At 44.1% G+C, this 21,486-nt stretch overlaps 1 protein-coding gene across 3 annotated transcripts in view; it reads left to right on the forward strand.

Annotated features, from left to right (window-relative positions):
- Positions 1 to 319: 319 nt before the first annotated feature.
- The window catches only part of pemt (phosphatidylethanolamine N-methyltransferase), a 49,018-nt gene continuing 27,851 nt past the window's right edge, over positions 320 to 21,486 (forward strand). Inside the window, exons 1-2 of one of the 3 annotated variants that reach the window (XM_030341035.1) lie at positions 320 to 367; positions 3,925 to 4,032. In XM_030341035.1, the coding sequence (XP_030196895.1) occupies positions 3,931 to 4,032 (102 nt within the window). In that variant the 5' untranslated portion in view covers positions 320 to 367; positions 3,925 to 3,930. Of the gene's footprint in view, positions 504 to 623; positions 986 to 3,924; positions 4,033 to 21,486 lie in introns of those variants that run through there. The other 2 variants (XM_030341034.1, XM_030341033.1) reach the window with 2 other exon arrangements.

A 21,486-nucleotide genomic window follows, 5' to 3' on the forward strand; every position in this document is an offset into this window, starting at 1 on the left:
TGTGTGTGTGTGCATTAAACAAACAAATGATAACAATATAAATGTTTAAAATAAATACATTTATGCATATATATATATATATATATATATATATATATATATATATATATATATATATATATATATATATATATAATGAGAGATTGACATGCTTGGTCAAGTATAAAGTATATTTTGTCCACACAGGGGGCCTGACAGCTAAGCGGCTACATCCACCCTGATGAATACACATGAACCAGCGGGGTGTCAGGAGGGGGTTAAGTGAAGAGCACGGACGGACAGCCAATCAGGAGACAGAGCGATAAGGCCAGTCGGGTAAGGGAGGTGAGGAAAACAAGAGTGCAAAGAGACTGGACGTAACAAAGAGGTTGGTTTAAGGCAGAGTATATATAATATATACCAGGGAAGGGTGGAGAGAGGGAGAGGGAGATAAAATCACGAACAACAACCTGTGAACACAAGGCCGCTTATTACCCCTGTACCCACCGATAGATGTCACTGTGGTAAGGTAGAAAACACCCCCACGACCCATTTTACTGTCTTCATTTCGTTTGTAGTCTTGCTAAAAAAACACGGGCTCGTGATAAACAGAGCCGTGCAGGGAGAGCGCTCTCTAAATAGCTTTGGTGATGAGTATCTAGAACCAACTGCTGTACGGGTTATGTAGCAGCATCCTCGACCTCCCGTATTGACTCTGAGCTGACTTCAGTCTGAACCTGAACCACATTACCCAGAACGCACCGCGCCGGCTCAGGGTTCACGGACCTAGCTGTCAGGCTAGCTGTCAGCTAACGTCTCTCAGCTCTTGTTTACCTTCCCTCATATCGCTGCTACTGTCCAATGTTTCTTTATGAGTCCAACACGCGTGTATCCTCATTTCTCTGTCATTTTTTAACTATTCATGAGTGTTTCAGACACTTTGGCGAACGATAACCACGTTGTCCTGGATTGTTGTGGAGGTTTGAGTAACCTGGATTACAGCAAGGTACAGTACTTCAATTAGTATTTATATTAATATTAACGTGCAGTACAGGTGAGAGGTCCATAATAATAAGGTACAGTACTTATATTAGTGTTTATATTATTATTAACATGTAGTACAGGTGAGAGGTCCATTAAAATAAGGTACAGTACTTAGTATTTATATTAATATTAACATGCAGTACAGGTGAGAGGTCAGTTACAATAAGGTACAGTATGTTTATTAGTATTTAAATTAATATAAACGTGCAGAGAAGTTCTTCTGTTACAATAAAGTACAGTACTAACATGATTTATATTAACATGCAGTACAGGTTATAGGTCCATTACAATGAGGTGCAGTACCTATATTATTAGTATTGATATTAAATTGAACATGCAGTACAGGTGCGAGGCCCAATACAATAATGTACATGCAGAGATATGATTCATATTAACATGCAGTACAGGTGAGAGGTTTATTACATAAATAACGTGGATCTGCTTGCATGTAGTGGAGAGCCTTCACTTGTTCACTCGTTTAGCTCAGTTGCAAGGATGGCATTCCTTGGCATTAAGCCAACAGGATAACAGTGTTATCCTTCGAGCCTCAGGCTTAATAATAGCTTTGTGGCCCTCTGTTGATATTGTTATGAACTCATTGCAATATCTATGCCATGTCTAGTCAGTACTGTAGTGTAAGGAAAGCACATTCGCAGGAAAGGTAATGCGTCAGTACTTATAGTTTGTTTAAGCTTTACTTACGCTTGCAAGACTATAATTCACATGCAGCCCATCACATATGGTTGAGTGCAAATATGGACTTTACCTTTCAGGTTAAAACTATTATATTATAACTTGCTTCCATCAGTCAATTATCTACAGCATTGACTCTGCAGAAGTTTTGATTCTGCAGAGTGTGTCCTTCTTTTATTGGAGCTCCAATATTTTGGAAACAATACTAACTACTACCTACCACCAACTCATGTTGTTCGTCTTACTTATTGTGAGACTAATTTACCTTTCTCATGCACCTTATCCCTGGGCCTTTTATTTTGTAGGAATGTTGCGGTCCAGCAATATATATATATATATATATATATCAGTGTTTCCCCCAGAGTAAATGTCTTAGTCAAGGTGGTCAAGGAGCGGGGGGCACGACCATTGTTGTGAACAGTATTACCGATGCATTATTGATCTTTATTTTTTACACCTGATTAAAGTATGTTTTCTTTCCCTACGAGAGTTTTCTACTTTGTTAATGCATAATAATTAAAAAATAATAGTAAAAAAAAAATATATATATATATTTTTTTTTATATACATTGGTAGTCAAGGCGGGGCCCTATTGTTGTTAAGGCGGCCGCCTTAACAACACAATGCTGGGGGAACACTGTATATTATAGCTGAAGCTAACTTCCACCGCAGAAAACGCGTGAGAGAAGATACAGTGGGGTAGAGGGGTAGGACCCGGACTGCTGACTCAAGACGATGCATCATATCAAACATAAATCAGCCAAACACCTGAGGAGACAAACTCTGTCACTCTTAATGGTGATGAGATTAAGGCCAAGCGGTGTTGTGTGTTGTTGTAAAACTACAAGAAGTTCATTGTCAAGGCCTGTGCCGTGCGGCCTCCCCATATACTGTCCATCCACATCAGTTTGAACCATGGCAGTCAGCGCTACAAAAGCTGTTATGTCTTTTCAGGGTCAGTTGCTGCAGGGAGAGCTTAGCAGGGTTGTATAATAAAATCACGTAAACGATAAAGAGATAAAACATAATTAACAATGCATCCCTTGCAGGGTCTTTGGGTCCGAGACTGTGAGCGTATGAAACAGGTCAAGCACAACAGCTTAGCCTGCAGGAAGTTTAAACGAAGCACGGAGCGTCTGCAAAAGGACCACTCCAGTCCGGACATACGCTCCACAAAGCTATGATGTTGGCCTCATTTTGCTTGTGTTTGTTACTCAATGATCCCGAGTCCACAGACACAAGGTCAGTGAGTTTGAGTTAAAGGATGGCTTTGTTGCCTTCATCAATAGCCGTGCTGTCGGTTGGAGGGGGGGGAAGAGGGTCACTTCGATAATGTCAGGTGAGATTGTCAGTTGATGTGGGACCGCAGTGATGACGTCCCTGGCTGCAGCTTCACAAAACAACATTTGTTTTGATCTTCCCTTCAGATGAGGGGGGTTTTAGGGCTGTGTATTCAGGCACTTCATTTAATTTTGGCGTAGCTGTCAATAATTTCAATGCCGTCCACAATAGTTTCCTTTTAAACCAGCTAAGGCCCCACCATGTAACACAGTTGAATTTATTAAAGTATGAAATATGTTGGACACTTTATGACGTTATTGAATAAAGCTTATTAAATGTAAATGTGATATACTCATCATTACATTAGGTGTTAAACTTACTATACCACAAGCTGTGCCACATTTGTTGTTGTATTTCTTATACACACAGGGCGATTCATCGAATGTCGATGTCGATTTAGATTTTAGCGTCAAACGATCAGATAAGTAATATAATCGAGTTTTTTTCTTATTATATTTTTTGTTTTTTTCTTAATAATTTTTTTGTAGAGGGTGCACAGCTGAATACATATCTGTTCATTATTTTTGATTGGAACATTTTATTTTTTATTTTTTCATCAACTTACCTTTTTTAAGGCGAAATTTCAGGTTCTGAGTTACTAAGTGTTTTTGGGAGAGACATGCTGAATAAATACATCATGTTTTCAAACTCAAAAATAATCAAGAATAATCGTGATTTCAATATTGACCAAAATAATCGTGATTATGATTTTTTCCATAATCGAGCAGCCCTACCGACAGGGGTATATTGTTGTTTTTCCTCCTTCTGACAAATGCCCTTGTAAATGTAAACGTAATACCTTTCCGTGTGTCGTCATGTGAGTCCATGGCGATGAGGAGACCAACGCGTGCCCCTGTCTGTCTCCAGGTGGACATGTCGTTGCTAGGGGAGGTCGTGAGGCACGTGGACGTTAGCGACCCCCGGTTCTGTGTGGCCGTGCTCGCCGTCCTCTTCAACCCCTTCTTCTGGAACGTGGTAAGATCCCGGGATGGAACCAACGTGTGCTACAACACATACAAATCAAAGATGCATACTTTCCTGCTCCTCATGTTGTGTTTATATATGGATGTGTTTTTTGGTATATTTCTGCTTAATCTTGCTTTGTTTATTCTTTTGCTTTTGGGATCGTAAGAATGAAAAGAGAATGGATCTGCACATTCTGCAGTCAGATGTTGGGTCAAATATTAATTTGGAACATCCTATCGATCTGTTGTTTGGTCAATGTTTGCCTTGTAGTTCATTATTAGGGTATGATCTTATTGGTTTGGTCAATGATTGCCTTGTTGTTCATTATCAGGGTAACCCGACCCTAATCCTTATCTTGTGGTCTCTTTGAAGTTCCCTTTTTAATTAATCTATTCAAGCGAACATGTGTAGTTTGTATTTAATAAAAGGTTACCTTTGTTGTGTCCATACAAACCCTTTTAAAAAGCATTATTGTGAAAGGGTTCCATGGGTCCATATCCAGACAGCATAATTATAAAAGGTTCAATTTGTTGCATGAATGCAACCAAGATTTTTTTGGTTATTCTGGCGTCCCTAATACCGATCTTTGAGTTCCGGATTTTTCCTATAAATGATTTTGGCGAGGTGTCTTGCCCAGCGCATGATCCTGTTTTGGTTCAGAGGGCACGGAGAGGGGATTATGCTTTTTATTCTGTTTTCTATTATCTGATTAGTATTCTGATAATGTAGTACTCATTCCCAATGAATATCATGCAATACATCTCTGATTAGATATGAAGATATTATTGTACCAAATAGCATACCATGAGCAATACACAATTTGAATACATGTAAATCTGTTATCTTAATATGGGAAAGCAGTGGGCAGGATAGTGATATGGCTAAATTAGTAGGATAATAACAGGATAGTGTGATAGCTGATTGGTACTGGGTTTGATCCCCAGATGTCCCCAGCCTACCTGTTAACATACTTGAATGAGATGCCAATACGCTCCGAAATAATGAGGATCTGAATTCAGCGACTAAAACGCCATCCTGCTGAATCTGAATGCAGCATCTAAAACTCTCTCCTGCTCCTAAAAGATGAGGAACTGAATTCAGCGTCTGAAACTCTGTCCTGCTCATAAAAAATGAGGATCTGAATTCAGTGTCTAAGGCCCCGTTCACACGAAGCCGAAACGCGCGAAACCGTTACGGTTTCGATCTATCCGGTTTCGAAGTATCTCCGTAAAGACGAAGCCGAGCGAAACCGGGTAGATCTGTAGAAACGCTGTAGTACACATTCCAGGCCCATAAGGGGCGCCTCTTCTGGTACAGAAATCCAGAAGAAATGAAATAAGAAGAAGAGGCGAGCATGCGCATAAAGGCTGCCCTTATGCGCATGCTCGCATGTGATTTCTGAGACTCCGCGGGCTTAAGAGCCATTGGCTAGGAGGTCGAGGGGTGGGGCGATGACGTCATGGTTTGCGGTTTCAGTCGGTTTCAGGCGTACACACGAATCCAAAACGAAACCGGGTAGATTTGAAACCACCTCCGAGGCTGGTTTCAGAAGTTTGCGGTTTCGGTCAGCGGATTCGCCGGCTTCGTGTGTACGGAAGGCCGAACCGTACAAGACCTTTGCGGTTTCGCCATGAAATCGGCTTCGTGTGAGCGGGGCCTAAAACTCTGTCCTACTGAATCTGAAATCACAGATTAAAACTGTCCTGCTTTAAATGAATTCAGCGTCTAAAACTCAGTACTTCTGAATCGGAATTCAGCGTCTAAAACCCTGTCCTGCTGAATCTGAATTCACTTTTGGCCAATTTTGCTAAAAGCGTATCTAGTAAGTAGTTCATTAACAGCAGCCTGCTACAATCCGTGTGGATCAACATGTGGGGGGACCTTTCGACCGACTTCGGCAGTGTCTAACTCGCACTGTAAGACCCTCAAAGTCTCACTCCTGACGTGCTTTAGCCAAAGCATGTCAATGAATTCTACACATGGTCTTATGGAGCAGGTGGGTTGTGGAGACGGAGTGATTGAACCCAGTTATTTTGGGCTAGGCTGCAGCCTTACATACGCACACACACAGACAGTCATCCACTCCCCACTTTACTCTGACCGTCGCTTCTTAGCAAGCTTTGAGAACTGCTGCTCGACTTCACCCATTTAACCTTCGCTTTGCTCCGAGACCCGCTCAGCCTGTCCCGGGAGGAAGTCTTTAGAACTTTCCATTACGTTTTTTTTTTTTGATCGAAACGGTGCCAGGAAAGAAAATGAAGGAGCAAAGTGGGGGAAGCGGTCTGGTAGCAATTGATGCTGAGTTGGTTACTAATGTCTGTTTAACTCTGTATATCTACGGATCAATTAGGTGGTATTGTATTAGATGTCTTCAGAATAGGCTGCCTGCCACAATAATATCAAAACATACTCTATCTCTTTGTGGGGAGTCAATTAAAGTTGAAAAGTGTCTTCAGAAAATGTCACATACACAACATATAAAGAGATTGGACTGACTCTGACATCCAAACGTCCACTTGAGTCGGTTCTGTTACCGTAGCAACCACAGCGGCGTATCCCCTGACACCTGTGGAGGGTAGGGTTCACTGCGTTCATTGTGTGTTCCCAGTACATGTAAATAAACCCATTATTTTTGTCGAGCCCATAACAGTAATAAATACAGTAAAATACAGTAATGCGGTCATGGAGAGAACTCTGATATCTGTACTCACTGTGCGTCCAAGTTTTTGTGTGTGTGTGTGGACTTGCATCCCTGTGCGTGTGTGTGTGTGTGTCAGCGTCCATGTGTGTGTGCGTGTCAGCGTCCATGTGTGTGTGCGTGTGTGCGTGTGTGCGTCTGTGTGTGGCTGCGTCTGCTTGCGTTTATGATAGTGTGTGCCTGTGTCTGCGCGTGTGTGTGCCTGCGTCTGTGTGTGTGTGTGTGTGTGCTTGCGCCTGTGTCTGTTTTTGTGTGCGTCTCCGTCTGTGTGTGTGTGTGTGCCTGTGTGTGTGTGTGTGTGCGTGCGTGTGCGTGCCTTCGTCTGTGTGTGTGTGTGTGTGTGTGTGTGTGTGTGTGTGTGTGTGTGTGTGTGTGCTTGTGTGTGTGTGTGTGTGTGTGTGTGTGTGTGCGTGCCTTCGTCTGGGTGTGTGTGTGTGCCTGCATATGCGCGTGTGTGCCTGCGTCTATGTGTGTGCTCTGAGGGGTAAAGTATTGGACAGAACTCCCTGGCCACCGGTGCACAGATGTACTTCATGCATAACCAGGCTGTCCACTGAACAGCCTGTTCCCCTCACAGACACCGAGGATTACACCGCTTCACATTGGGTCTGGCTGCACGCGGGTGCGTGGGCGGGTGTATATGTGTGAGAGGGTGTACGTGTGTGAGAGGGTGTACGTGTGTGGGCGGGTGTATGTGGGTGTGTGGGCGGGTTTATGTGGGTGTGTGGGCGGGTTTATGTGGGTGTGTCGGCGGGGGTATGCTTGTGTGGGTGGGTGTATAGGTGTGGGCGGGTTTATGTGGGTGTGGGGGCGGGTGTATGCTTGTGTGGGCGGGTGTATGTTGGTGTGTGGGCGGGTGTATGTGGGTGTGTGGGCAGTAGAGGTGGTTCGGTCGCGAACTGATTCGTTCGAATGAACGAATCGTTAAAACGAACAAACCGAACTGGTTCTTCTCTCTCGTTCGTCTCTTTCGTCTCATTCGTCTCGTTCGTGACTCAGACTCGACTCCTCCCAGACCCACGACTCGCTGACAGTTCGTTCACTCACTGTGTGAAACGCATTCCATGATTCGATTCACCATTTGATTCACCGGAAACTCGACTGAACTGGTTCACGCACTAGCTGAGAACCATGCAATGGGTGCATTCCTTGATGCGATTCACCACTACCGGACACGGAAACTGGACTGACTGAACGAACAAACGAACGATTCGCAAACGACTCCTCTTGGCGAACTGACTGACGCAAACTGGTTCACGTAAACGAATCATTAAATCCACCACTAGTGGGCAGGTGTATGTGGGTGTGGGTTGGTGTATGTGTTTGTCTGGGCGGGTGTATGTGAACGTGTGCGTACGTCTGCGCGTGCCTGCGACTTAAAAGTCCAAAAACTCACACACCGCTCGGACGTTAAACATTAGCTTGTTCTCAATTCCAACTCATTAATACATTATGGGATGCAGTTTTCAAACGTACTTTCTAATCGATGCTAATAGAAAACAAAAAGGAGATTAAAACTGCAGAGACCGCTCACAGTACTTCCTCCTTTGTGTTTCCTCGACTTGAATCGGCTCCTGGACACGGGAGGTAGCATTATCTCCCCAGGCTAGCGAACTCATGGACTCAATGGCTCTGACTCTTTCCATTATGTTCTGGCTCGTTCTCAGCCAAACCATAGTTACTAGTGTTAATCCTCCGTGTCCCGATTGTTCATTACTCATAATCCACAGTAAGGGCTATTTGTAGTTCCTGAGCACCACGCTATTCTTTGATGGTGAATTACTACCGGCGGTTTTTCCATAATTCATTTTTTCAAGGGAATTCATTGACTTTGAAGTAGGAATTAACAAGTCTTCAAGATGAGGGCTCCATGACGTCACTGGCATTATTCACAGTTTCACGTTTGTTGATGAGGTTTAATAATATTTGTTTAATAATAATAATTTTTCTGGTGAGAAATATTCAGCTTTCAAAAACTGCATTTGATGCCTGTTCTTCATACAGGTTTGAGATGCAGAACATACTGCACAATGTACTGCCACAACATAAAATCCATCATTCATTGCTACTTTCCCCATAAACACATACACAACAAATTTCCCCATAAACCCATAAACTCATCACACAACACTCACACATATACACACACAAACACACACAAACACACACACACACACACACACACACTGTGGCAACCCGGTACGGTGAGCGAACCACCTGCTCCCAAACAGGACACAACTTTGAGGGGAAAAGCCAAAAAAGGCATGTTTAGTCCAGAACATAAAAAAGTCTTACAAAACACAAATAACGTAAAACCTGGGAGGCATCAACGGTCCCCTCCTTCGTGGGTGGAATCCCGTCACCCACGAGGACCGGTCTCTCCGTGCAGGAGCTCCAGGGCTGGGGGAGCCCCGAATGAGTGGAGAAGCGGGCTGTTTAAGCCCTGCTTCTCCACCTGTTCCTCAGGTGCTCTGAATCTCCTAAATTGGCAACGGCCGGGTTGCCACAACACACACACACACACACACACACACACACACACACACACACACACACACACACACACACACACACACACACACACACAAACGCACACACACACACACAAACGCACACACACACACACCTTATTTTCTATTCTGATCTACTGATGTTTGTGGATACAATTCACTCCCCATATTGCGTTTCTCCCATCAATCCATTGCTAAATCTCTATAAATAGGCCAGGCTTTGTTGTGAATACCATGTGGATAACACTCTCCCATAACCATCCCCTCTCTCTCCCATCATGAATGATGGAAGGCTTTCAGACAGGATATTAATTGCACTCCCCTTATCCCACTGCAAATTACACATATGTTGCTGATGTCTGTTACCTGTCTGCGGCGGTCCGAGCCTTTATCCGTGCGTGCATGCGTGCGTGCGTGTGATAAGTGTTCATGGGGAAAGAAGCAATGAATGATGAATGGCTTGTTGTGGCAGTACATTGTACAGGATGTTCTGTATCTCAAACCTGTGTGTGTGTGGATGCTCTGGCGGCCTGTGTATTTCTAACTTGCCATGATCTGTTCTGTGTGCTCATTGGATTCAGGGACTGCTGTAATTTGGCGCACCGCAGCGGCGGTTAGGAGCGCCTGGCCGCGACCGAGACGATGTTGTGCTGGTTTAGTCGCAGTTTAATCAATGGTGATGAGGATGATGTGTTATACCTAATATCACAGATCAATATCCTGCTCCCAGCCTCCGTCAGTCCGCCATCCCATGCTCTAATGGTCATGATGGTGCTGCTCCATCTTTGTTTTTTTGATCAACTAAACTAATCTTTCAAGCATTTCCCTGATGCCTCTTTTGTCTCTTGGGGCCTGAACTAGGGTATGCCTGGATCATACAGAAATCAATTCAATATGTTGCTTTGGGCAAACAAGTTAGTTTGCTCTCCCTCCCATTGAGTTCAAATGGACCGGCCCTTTTCGTTTACTTTGTCCCATTAGGGAATGGCTCTGCTCAGAGGTCCGCTCCAGTATGGCTTCACCAACAACGATGGACGTCATACATTTGGAGTCAAACATGGCTGCCAAGTGCCAACCTTATTCAACCAAAAGCTTTAACCTAGCGATTGTACGTGCTTGCCACTTCTATGAACTTCCTTACTGTACCGACAGCAATATATTGTATTGTATATTGTTTCTCTTTCTTCTAAGATATGTACTTTTTGTAAGTTGCTTTGGATAAAAGCGTTTGTTGAATGTAAATGCACAGGAGGAGAAGGTAGTGTAAGCTCTGATGCATCGGCTGCCACTGTACTGTTTGCCTCAAACCCTTAAAGGTCCCATGGCATGAAAACCTCACTTTATGAGGTTTTTAAACATAAATATGAGTTCCCCTAGCCTGCCTATGGCCCCCCATAGGCTAAAACTTGCATTCGGTGTAAAACGAGCACTAGGTGTTCTGCTCGCCTTTGAAGAAAACGGAGGCTCAAGATCACTGATTTGGAATGTGGTCCCATATGTCGTCATCAAGGATCTAAGCTCCTCCCCTTTCTCTCCCTTGTCCGCCCAGTGAATTTGGCCCGCCAATGAGACTCGACCGTGTGAGCGCCACGTGTGTGTCTGATTATACACACTGTAATGCAAGTGTTTGCTGTCGGTTCTTTGACGTCTCTTGTATTTCCACAACGAGACTGTAGTGGGGGTTATCTCAGCCATGGTTGAGAAGGAATTGGGGGAAAGGAACTTTGGCTTTGACTCCCTGAAGTACATGAATTGCAACATGCAGCTGGTTGCCGCGAGGCACCACCGCCGCGAAGCACCACCGCCCGGCAGCGGGCAGCGGTCAGCCAGCAGCCGGCAGCAGGCAGCGCGCGGTTCAGTCTACTTCAGATTGATGTGGAAGGTGAAGAATCAGAGACGTCAGAGAACCCGACGAAGTCGTTTGTGATTCATAATATCGTCTGGAGGCGCAAACAGCTTTTGGCCTTGGTAATATGCATTATATGATATAGATATCTATGTATAATATTATTGAGATATACAGTAGAGCTCCAGGACTGTTACATAAGTGTTGTTCACTTCCTTGTTATTTGGATAACCGTTCTGCTTTTGGTGTTATGGCGTATAACACGTCGGACTCTCGTCTCTGGTATTTCTACAACAAGACTCGTAGTGGGGGTTATCTCAGCCATGGTTGAGAATGAATGGGGGAAAGGAACTTTGGCTTTGACTCCCTCAAGAACATGAACCATGACATGGAGGAGGAAGGGATTGTTGGCAGCGAATGTCTCCCGCTTGAGCCCCACTTCCCGCTGCCGAGGGACCACCGCCTCGGCGCTGCAGGAGGCGGAGGTGCCTAAGCGCTGCCCGGCAACAATCCCTTTCTCCTCCATGTCGCGGTTCAGTCTACTTCAGATTGATGTGGACGTGGAAGAACCAGGAACGTCGGAGAACCCAACGCGGTCGTTTGAGATTCATTATATCGGCGCACACAGCTTTTGGCCGTGATAATATATATTATATGATATAGATATAGATATATATTAGGGCTGTAACGATACACAAACTCACGATTCGGTTTGTATCACGATTTTTGACCCACGGTTCGATACATCCCACGACTTTTTTAAATTTAAAAAGCATTTTATTTAAACAACACTTATATAACAATTAACTTAATGTAACATTTAATGACAAATAATTTGGAATACTGAACAGATTTGAACAGAAAGAATACCATAAAAGTATAGCTAAATTAATAAATAAATAAGTTGGAGGATGCTTGCAGGTAGGCCAAAAACCCTCAACTAGTTTTGTGGTTCAAATATCCTATTATCGCTTCTTATTAGGCTATGTAGCATAAAGAATGACATAATCAGGCCGTATAGAATGCAACATGTTTAATAGCCTAACATTCAAATAGATGGGAAACATGAACGTCTGATTCGCAATAACGAGGCATAGTGTTACGAGTAGCGTATGTGTGTGCGCGAGAATGGCAGTGTGTGTGTGAGTGACTTCAGCGAGTGAGTGGAGGAGCGAGGAGAGCGAGCGGTAGCGTGTGTGTGTGTGTGTGTCTAGTGAAGAAACGAATGAGTCCAGTAGAATAAAGTACCCATCCTGTCAATAATCGGTGGCCGCTTCCGTTCCGACCTATAAGCAGACCAACTGCCAGTCAAAGCACACAAAACACTAGAGATAGGGGTCACACAGGCTATTTTTGCGGGTTTGTACCACTCTGGATAAATGTCGTTCATATCGCATATGAAGACTTCGCAGGCTGTGGAGAAATGCAATCCTCCGTAGCCACGGAGAGCTGCATCTTGTCGCAGGCATCTCGTCGCAGACTTACGGCATCGATAAGAGGGGGTGGTGTCAGCAGACTATTATTTAGACTAATTATTAGCAAATTTCGATCTGACAATTTGACCGGAGAGTTAGAAGGGGTGTATCGCGCTTCTGCCTTCTCACACCGCGAGACAGGTTCGTGGCTTTGAGTGTCGCGATTTCGGTTTCGAAACGCATATCGTTACAGCCCTAATATATATGTATAATATGATATTATTTAGATATAGAGCTCCAGGACTCCTGTGTGTTCTAGAATATTTACAGAACACAGCTAAAGGCTGTGTGCGCCTCGCCATTGCGATACATCCACTGTAAACAGCGCATAGTACCGTAGCTGCAAGCTGCTCAGGGCCACACCCCCACCCTCCTCCTTGACCCGCCTCGCTCCTCATTTGCATTATAGCTACAGACACCAAAACAGCGCATTTTGGGGAGCTCAATGTGTGACTGGCTCGGAGTGGCTGTAACTCTGCACTACGGCTGAATTTCGAGAAAGTCTTTGAATACTGTTTTAGTGGCCCACTAATACCTATATTAAAGCATCCATAAAATAGCATGTCATGGGACCTTTAATGGATGCGAGCCATTCTTCTGGGAATCCATTTGCAACCTTCTCAGACTCCCACGGCGGCAGTTACAGTGCCTCAATCAGAGGAAAACGTGCAGGGGAAGTGAAGCAGTCCATTCATTAACGCCCTGAAGAAACAGAATCACGTAGTCGATGTTTGCTTCTGATTGGCTGCCAGCGCTTCGACCTTAAAGGAGTCAGTCGCTATGATCAGGCGACAGAACTCATCAGTCTTGTCATCGGAGCTCATTGTGATGCTTTTCCTCCAGTCAGGGTTGCTAGTATCACTCAGCCTTGAGTGAGTGAAGCGCTCTTTGAGAGGATGTTCTGGGGGACTGCCTGCCTGCAGCCTATGTAGTCCGGTTTTAGACCGCTCATCCAAAGTGCCTTATTCCAAAGCCTTGAGACCATCCTATTCCTACTTTTCCCCCAAAAACTGTGAAGCCATTGCGGAAAGGCCTCCATTCTGCTGAAGCAACAAGGGCAGTTTGTTGCTTTATCGTTTATGTATTCAGACACAAGGATGTGATCGGAAAATCACTGGTGAACAGTCGGTCTTAAAACTGTAATCTTTTCAGAATAAAGTTGAGTGTAAAATAGATAAATATAGTTGGACAACATTGGAGTTCCTTATCCAGTTCTGTTATGTAGGTGACAGGTCTCATATATAGAGGTAGAATAGAGGTAGAGAGAGGCAGTGGTGAGGCTCAGTGTGTCTTTGGTTTGAAGGTTGTTTCTTCAGGGGGCCGAGAGCGATGATTCATTTTCTGTTAGATATCCAATCAGTTACAGACATGTTTGACCTTCTGAAATCAACCAAATCGAAAAATACAGCAGTGCCCTCGTCCTCAAAAACATGTTTTATTGGTTAAAAGCCCCAAACTCTCGTCTGTAATACTCCTACACCCAACCCAACGTCATCATATGTTGAACGCCTAAATTACTTCTAGGAAGCAAATCTGATTTTGGACGTAAATTTCTTACGCACAAAAATGCTGTCTCACTCGTTTTAAAACGTTGTTTTATTAAGCTGCATCAAATTTGCAGCTGTCTCCAAAAGGACCACTCACTGTCATTTATAATCTAAATACTGTCCTCATTTAGCAGACACTACAAAGTGTTTTACATTTAAAAATGGTAGATGTATAATTCTACAGTTTCTAGCAGTAGGTATGGAGTTTGTACCTCAGCTCTCCTTATCACAGCTTATCCTGCCTCTCCCTCACTGTAGACCACGACAACGCAGTAGAAATGTCACAAACGCTTTTTTCCAACAAAAACAAATAAGGCGACATGTCCAAGGTCAGATAGCGGGTCAGAGGAGTACAGATCTGATCAGATATGTCATCGCATCAGGGTGATATAGTACTTAGCTGATTCCACAATCAGGGGGTTTATCAGGCTACATTTGTGTGTGAGTTTGTCCGCGTGTATTCTGGTGAGCTTCAATCAATTGTATGTCAACGTCACCAAAAAATTCTAATACATTTAACCCTGAGAAATTTGAAAGTCTTTTAATAGAAACCCGGCGGAACTGTTACGTTTTTGTGGGGAAGGGATGCCTCACAGGCACTGTGCATCACTGGGCAGTCAGCATTTAAAGTTATTTGCATAGAAAGTGCATTCTTTATGTAAAAATGTTTTATGTATCCATCATTTTTCAGATTGAAGGCACAATATGTTAATTGTGGTTCCACTGTGGGTAGGAAAGCCCAACATGACTGAAGAACTTTGGCTCCTTCCTGCAATTAAATGGATTTCCTCTTTGTTCTCGAATGAACTTGACTGTTTGTTACTGTGTTCTTGTTTGAAACGATAGCGGGCCTTATATTTATTTTAAACGTTTTTGTTTACCGTGCAGCTATTTCAGGATCTCGAATCTCACTTTACAAGATAATGTCAACATAAACGTTTGCTTTGTTGAGTTGTAGCACCATTACATTAAAACATTAAAAGCGTCTTAAACAACGCTTAATTTGATTTGAAACCAAATAGTTTTTAGTGCTGATCTGGCTGCTGCTGCTTTGAGAGTGATGTCTGGCTGTATGCTCTATGACTTTAATTCAACACTGTTAATGATGGTACACTGGAATAGTATCCCGACCTTCCTTTATTTTCCAACAATGGTATGAGTTTGAATCCCATATAAAAATGTTTTACGTTTTAAAGGGCTGAGTAGTTCTGTGTGACTTGTTTCCTCAAACAACACACCAAAGACAAATGAGGGGTTATGTTTTAACGTGTCTATGAAATGCAATAAAAAGGTTCCAACTGCTGTATCAAAGGCATCAGGTCACTCGTGAAACCAGACAGTTCAAGGGAAGAGTTATGCTGTGTCACCTGTTTTTCGAATGAGATATTTGTCAAATTCGAGAAAAACTTATTCGAGAGTAGTTGGACATGGAAAAAGAGGGCAAGGGAAACCTTGAAGAGAAATGGAGAGACACTGAAGTACATGAGAGGAAATAAACACACACTGAAGTACAGAGGGAGAGCGAGAGAGACATTGAAATACAAAGAGGAAGAGGGCAGATTCATGGGATTCATTGTTTGAACAAGGCATGAAAGGAATCAGAATGGGGCGGATGGAGGATAGAAGAGACGTGATGTGCGTCGAAAATAACCGGGTTCAGTAAAAAAAAAAGATGATTACAGACCCAGCACTCAGACGTCACTGAGTCCCCCCCCTACACCCCTCAATTTTTAGAAACCATCTCATGCACGCTTTCTTCCTCCCATTCAAAGGAAACGCACAGAATACCAGGAAACAAACTTTATCTTTGCCGTTTGCTGCTTCATCGACGCAGCAACACGATTTGAAACGTATATTTACCGCAGGGGAAATTTGGAATACAATGATTGTACTGAGAATTGGCCGTGATGGATGCTTTCTCCAAAATATGTCTTCAAAGGACACACACAGGTGTGTCTCATCACACTTATGAAGGGTCTGTCTTCTCCTTGATGGACCAGGGCACGGCTAGTAGACTTGGGGGCCGTCCACACGGACGAAAACAATCTTTTCCCCCTCCGTTTTCCCTGACAGCGTTTCAGGAATTTCTTTATAAAGACGAACTCATTGCGGAATCTAGTTGTAGAAATGCTGTAGTACATATTCACGCCCTATATGTGGCGCTGGTTCTTCACCAAAAGAAGAAGACGACAAGGCGGAGCATGCGTATCAAGCATGCGCGCTGTATACAAACATACAGTCGAGGAGGAGAAAGCAGTTGTTAAACCTTGTAGATTGAGCTGAAAATACAATTTACCAAGAGGCTGTATTTAAAGCTACAATACAAATCAAATGAAACAAAATTAATTAAACGTATATCGAACATTGCCAACTGGTGGTGGCGCGATAACGTCATCATTTGCGTATCCGGCGTCCACACGAATCCTAACACGATAACGCAGGGGGATGTTTTTCTCTTTTTCACCCTGGGACCTGATATATATATATTAAAAAAAAAAGTGTTTGCAGGCACCACAAACACCGGGTCCGTCTGGACGGTCGGCCCAAACGTTTTTACACAAAAATCGTTTCCGGGTGGACGGGGCCTTATCTTAACGCAGGTTTACTTGACTCCTGGGCACTGCTCCATAAAAGGGGCAGACCCCTAATTATAGTTTTGAGCGACACCTGTGTGTCCGCTGTAACATGAGAAAAGAGTCTGTAGACTCTATTGGAATACTTTGGAAAACGTTTATTACTGAAGCTGATATTAACGTTGGTTCTCTTTCGAGACTGGATGAGAACACTGTTATCGTTGCAGAGCACTGGTTGGTCATTCCTGAAGTCCAGTGTTGGAGGAAATCGAGTGCGTTTCCATTGTGTCACATCTTGAAGAACGTCAGGCCTTGTATTTAATAACAAGAGAACATTGATCTACTTACAAACTAATCTCTTGCGTATTATACAAAAATTGTTGAATACGTCACCAGCAACTTTCATGCGTTTCTCAACTCCAGGTGCAAATAACGTCACTGGCTCTCTTGCTTTCAAAAATAGCTACTCCCCCCCCCTTCTCTCCCCCCTGGGTAAGGGGTGAACACCTACTCCCCCTTCTCTCCCCCCTGGGTAAGGGGTGAACAGCTACTCCCCCTTCTCTCCCCCCTGGGTAAGGGGTGAACAGCTACTCCCCCTTCTCTCCCCCCTGGGTAAGGGGTGAACACCTACTCCCCCTTCTCTCCCCCCTGGGTAAGGGGTGAACAGCTACTCCCCCTTCTCTCCCCTCTGGGTAAGGGGTGAACAGCTACTTTCCCTTCTCTCCCCCCTGGGTAAGGGGTGAACACCTACTCCCCCTTCTCTCCCCCCTGGGTAAGGGGTGAACAGCTACTCCCCCTTCTCTCCCCTCTTGGTAAGGGGTGAGAGGTGTTATGGCATTTGCTGCTTCTTCAATAGTAAAGCCCTCGGTAAGATGGAGGACTGCAGCAGGCCCAGTCACACTAAGTCCTGATGTCACCAAACAGGGCATCGGGAGGATGGTGGTAATGAGTCTAATAATCCCTGGCACGAGCAGTCTCGCCGTCATGGATCAGTACAATGAACTGTGTGTGTGTGTGTGTGTGTGTGTGTGCGTGTGTGCGTGCGTTTGTGCATGCGTGCGTGCGTGCGTGTGGGGGGGGGGGATCAGGAATAGATTAAACAGTAAATATTGTCGTCATATTGGTTATGGGATATGAGACACGATGCAGAGATGATGAGTTTGGCCAACAGTTGACGTACTGTCTGTGACCCCTTTAATGGACCTTCAGTTTAGTTCTTTATTGAGTTGCCCATTACTATTAACAAGGACATTTCCTAGTCACGTTTTCTCTTGACCTTCTTGTCCAATACATATCAAAACATTGCGTCTTTAAATTATATTTTTGGAAACATGCATTTTACACTAATAAACGGTCTTATGTTACATGGCATTCTATTTATGAGGATTAATTTAAAGTATATACATAGTTTTTATGAGTACCATGTCAGATATTGTATGACGTGCCATACATCATAGCAGTGCTGGGGGGATGATTTCCCCCCCCATGCTGTGTCTTCAGATGCATCGACGTGCTCTGCGCTACAAACTGAGCAGGAGGTGTTTAGCTTGAGCTCTAATTAAGCTGCGTTTATATTTAGCATGATTGGTAGTGTTTGCTCTCTGCGTCATTCGGTTTTATTTTTGTATTTACTGTTGTATTACTATCAAAGAGTGTGTGTGTGTGGGTGTGTGCGTGTGCGTGCGCATGTGTGTATGCGTGTGCACGACGTGCGTGCGTTATCATTGTATACTCATGGGTCGCAGCGGAAAAAACTGTCTCAGATTTTCTTTTTGGCTGACTTTAAATCTGTTTGCTCTCATTTCACCTGCAGGATGTTTGCTCAGCATTTGTGAGGAATTAGTTTCATTTCCATAATTCCGCCAGGAGAACAAAACAGAATTTCCACAGAAGTACACAATAATTAAATAACAGCAGAATAATGATAATGGGAAACCTTATAAAAAGGTATAATACATTTATTTTATTTGAATATATTTAATATAATGTGTTTTTGTGAATACATATAAAGTTTTCATTGTCCTTGAACCATGTATTAAATTGAAATGATGTAAATTAAATTACCTTTCGTTGTATTTCATCATTTAGCAGAGGATTTTGTCTTAGGCTACGTTTACATGATGATGGTCTGAACAGAAGACGCAAAAGTGGCGTCGCGTCTTCACTTTTTATTTTGCGTTTAGACAAGCGTTTTCGGGAGGAAATCTGCGCGCATACGGTGACGCAAAAGTGTGTGGAATTCGGTTGTGTATGCATGTCAGGCGGCTAGGCGGCGCTGTGATACACTATCACACAACACCGCCATGTCTGGCATACAAGGCAGTCGATGGAACTGCCCCTGCCTACCTCCAAGCATTGGTAATCACACACCCCAGCTCGATCCCTCCGCTCAACTACCTCAGCTGGACGTCTGGTACCGCCATCGCTAAGAGCTAGCAAAGGTCGATCAGCAAAGTCACAACTTTTCTCGGTTTTGGGACCTCAGTGGTGGAACGAGCTTCCTGCCGTTCTCAGGACCGCAGAGTCAAGAGTAAATGTAAAATGTAAATGTAATGTCTGAGCGCATGCGTAGAATCTTTCTTCTTCTTGTTTCTGCGCCGCGAAAACCAAAACATAATTATAGATCCTTCTCTGTTCAGTAATACTATCTGTACATATCCTGTACATTTCATGGAAAGACTCCTGTAAGTTATTAGAGCTGCCAGAGCAGCTTGACGGTCCGACGCATGGAAATAATCCAACATGTTTGTTTATTTCCCTGTACTTGGGAGTGTATATAACGTAAACGCGTACGCGAAGTGAGCAGATCTGAGCAGAGTTTTGCGTCTTGGCAGTGTAGACGGAAATGCTACGGCGGAGCGTATTCAAGTTTTCCCCTCCGGAGGGTGGTTTCAGATATCTGCGTTTTCAAGCCCCAAAATCGCTGTCACCGACTAACAAAAAAAGGCACTTCCGATAAAATATTTTGTCGTTTTTACCCGTAAGCATCCTCGTGTAAACGGGGCCTTAATCCCCTAACGAGGGAGGCTGTGTTCAATCAAAGCATGCATTCAAAATCGTACATCACACTCCCCTCGCGGGAAATGCTGTCCAGTCCCACTTATCAATCACGATGGGCCTTACATTATCCGTTAATGCAAACATGCGAGCACGTGAACACACACTCACGCACAATTATCTTCCTGATCGTTTGACACAATGTCCCTTTAAACACGCGTGTGTCCCTGAAAAACACAATCAGTTAGAAGTTTGGAAATATCGTGACTGAATGTAATCAGGCAATGGGGCCTCTGTGGCTCCCAGAAAACAGTAAGGCTCAGAGGCCCCACAAGGGCCCCACGACGTGTTTGCTTTATGCTCCATTCCCTGGCAAACCTTGTCTGTTTAATTGTTAATTGTAAAGTACTCGTGCAATGACAAGCGATAATGATACCGATCGCGATGATGATTACGTTTTGGATACACATCTAAGTGCTATTTCTCTATGATTGCCACCGTACATGAACAACTAAAAACAAATGTTCTCAATTAATCAGAGTTCATGTTGTTAAGTATCAGCCCTTGTGCTCCCAGCTACAATGGCAATCATCTGCTCCGTCTGTACACTTTTTTAGCCATGATCATTGCTCTTTCTCGCTCCCTCACCCTCTCCCTCCCTCCCCCTCTCTCCCTCTCCCTCTCCCTCCCTCCTTCTCTCTCTCCCTCCCTCTCCCTCCCTCCCTCCCTCCCTCTCACTCCCCCTCCCTCTCCCTCCCTCTCCCCCTATCTCCCTCCCCACCACAACAGCCTCATGGCCACAGGGTCCCATGGATAGAAACTGATTGAATACGAGTGGCGTTTCTACTGTGTTTGGTACAATGTGTTCGGGAGACAGCTGTTCCCAGGGGAGGGTTTGTGTGAAGGGTTCCTCATCAGTGAGGGGTGCTGCTGCTGCTTCTCTAAGCAGCCTCTAATCACAGGCCCTGGCCCTGCATTTCATCTCACCATGTTCCTGTTCCTCAACATATTCAGGGGACAGCAGCGCTGCATGCATTTATACATGACTTGGCTCCTTTGTGCCTGTAGGACTGTGTGTGTGTGGCTGTGTGTGTGTGTGTGTGTGTGTGTGTGTGTGTGTGTGTGTGTGTGTGTGTGTGTGTCTGTCTGTCTGGAGGAGTGTGTGTGAAGGTGCAAGAGTGTGTATGTGTGTGTGTTTGTGTGTTCCTGTAAGGCTGTGTGTGTGTGCGCGCGCCCGCGCACATCTGTAGATGTGAGAAATATGTCTCTGACTGTGCATTTGTGATTTCACCGAGAACCGACTTGTATTTAAAAAGTAAGACGAGCTGGACTAATTAACCATGTAAAGTGGTATCTTTCCCTAGAGGGGCTCTTTAATGCATGAAACGTGGTGACCCAGAACCATCCAAGATGAGGAAAGGCTGGAATAATGGCAGGCGTTCCATGTCTGTGTGCAATGTTTATTTCTAATTCCAAACACTTACTATTTCAAACCACTTACATTCACAATTACTTCTAATCATTTGGCAGAGGCTTTTGCCCACAGTGTCTGAAGCTGGGTATAATCATACAATCAGTATCGAAAGCTCCTGGACGGTTGATTAAAAGAAAAGTTTAAAGCATTGGATCTGAATTAAAGACGGAAGTATTTCAGTTGGGATTCGACCGCTTTATCCAGAAGACTGGCCTGCCCCTTTCTCAAATGACGTCTGGTGTCCCAGAGACCTCGTTCTTGAGAGTTGGAACACAAACATAATCTCATCCAATCACAGATTCAGAACCCGACTGTTCCTGTTGTTGTTCCTCCCCATCTCTCC

Source organism: Gadus morhua, chromosome 18 (genome assembly GCF_902167405.1).
Source record: "Gadus morhua chromosome 18, gadMor3.0, whole genome shotgun sequence".
NCBI lineage: Eukaryota > Metazoa > Chordata > Actinopteri > Gadiformes > Gadidae > Gadus > Gadus morhua.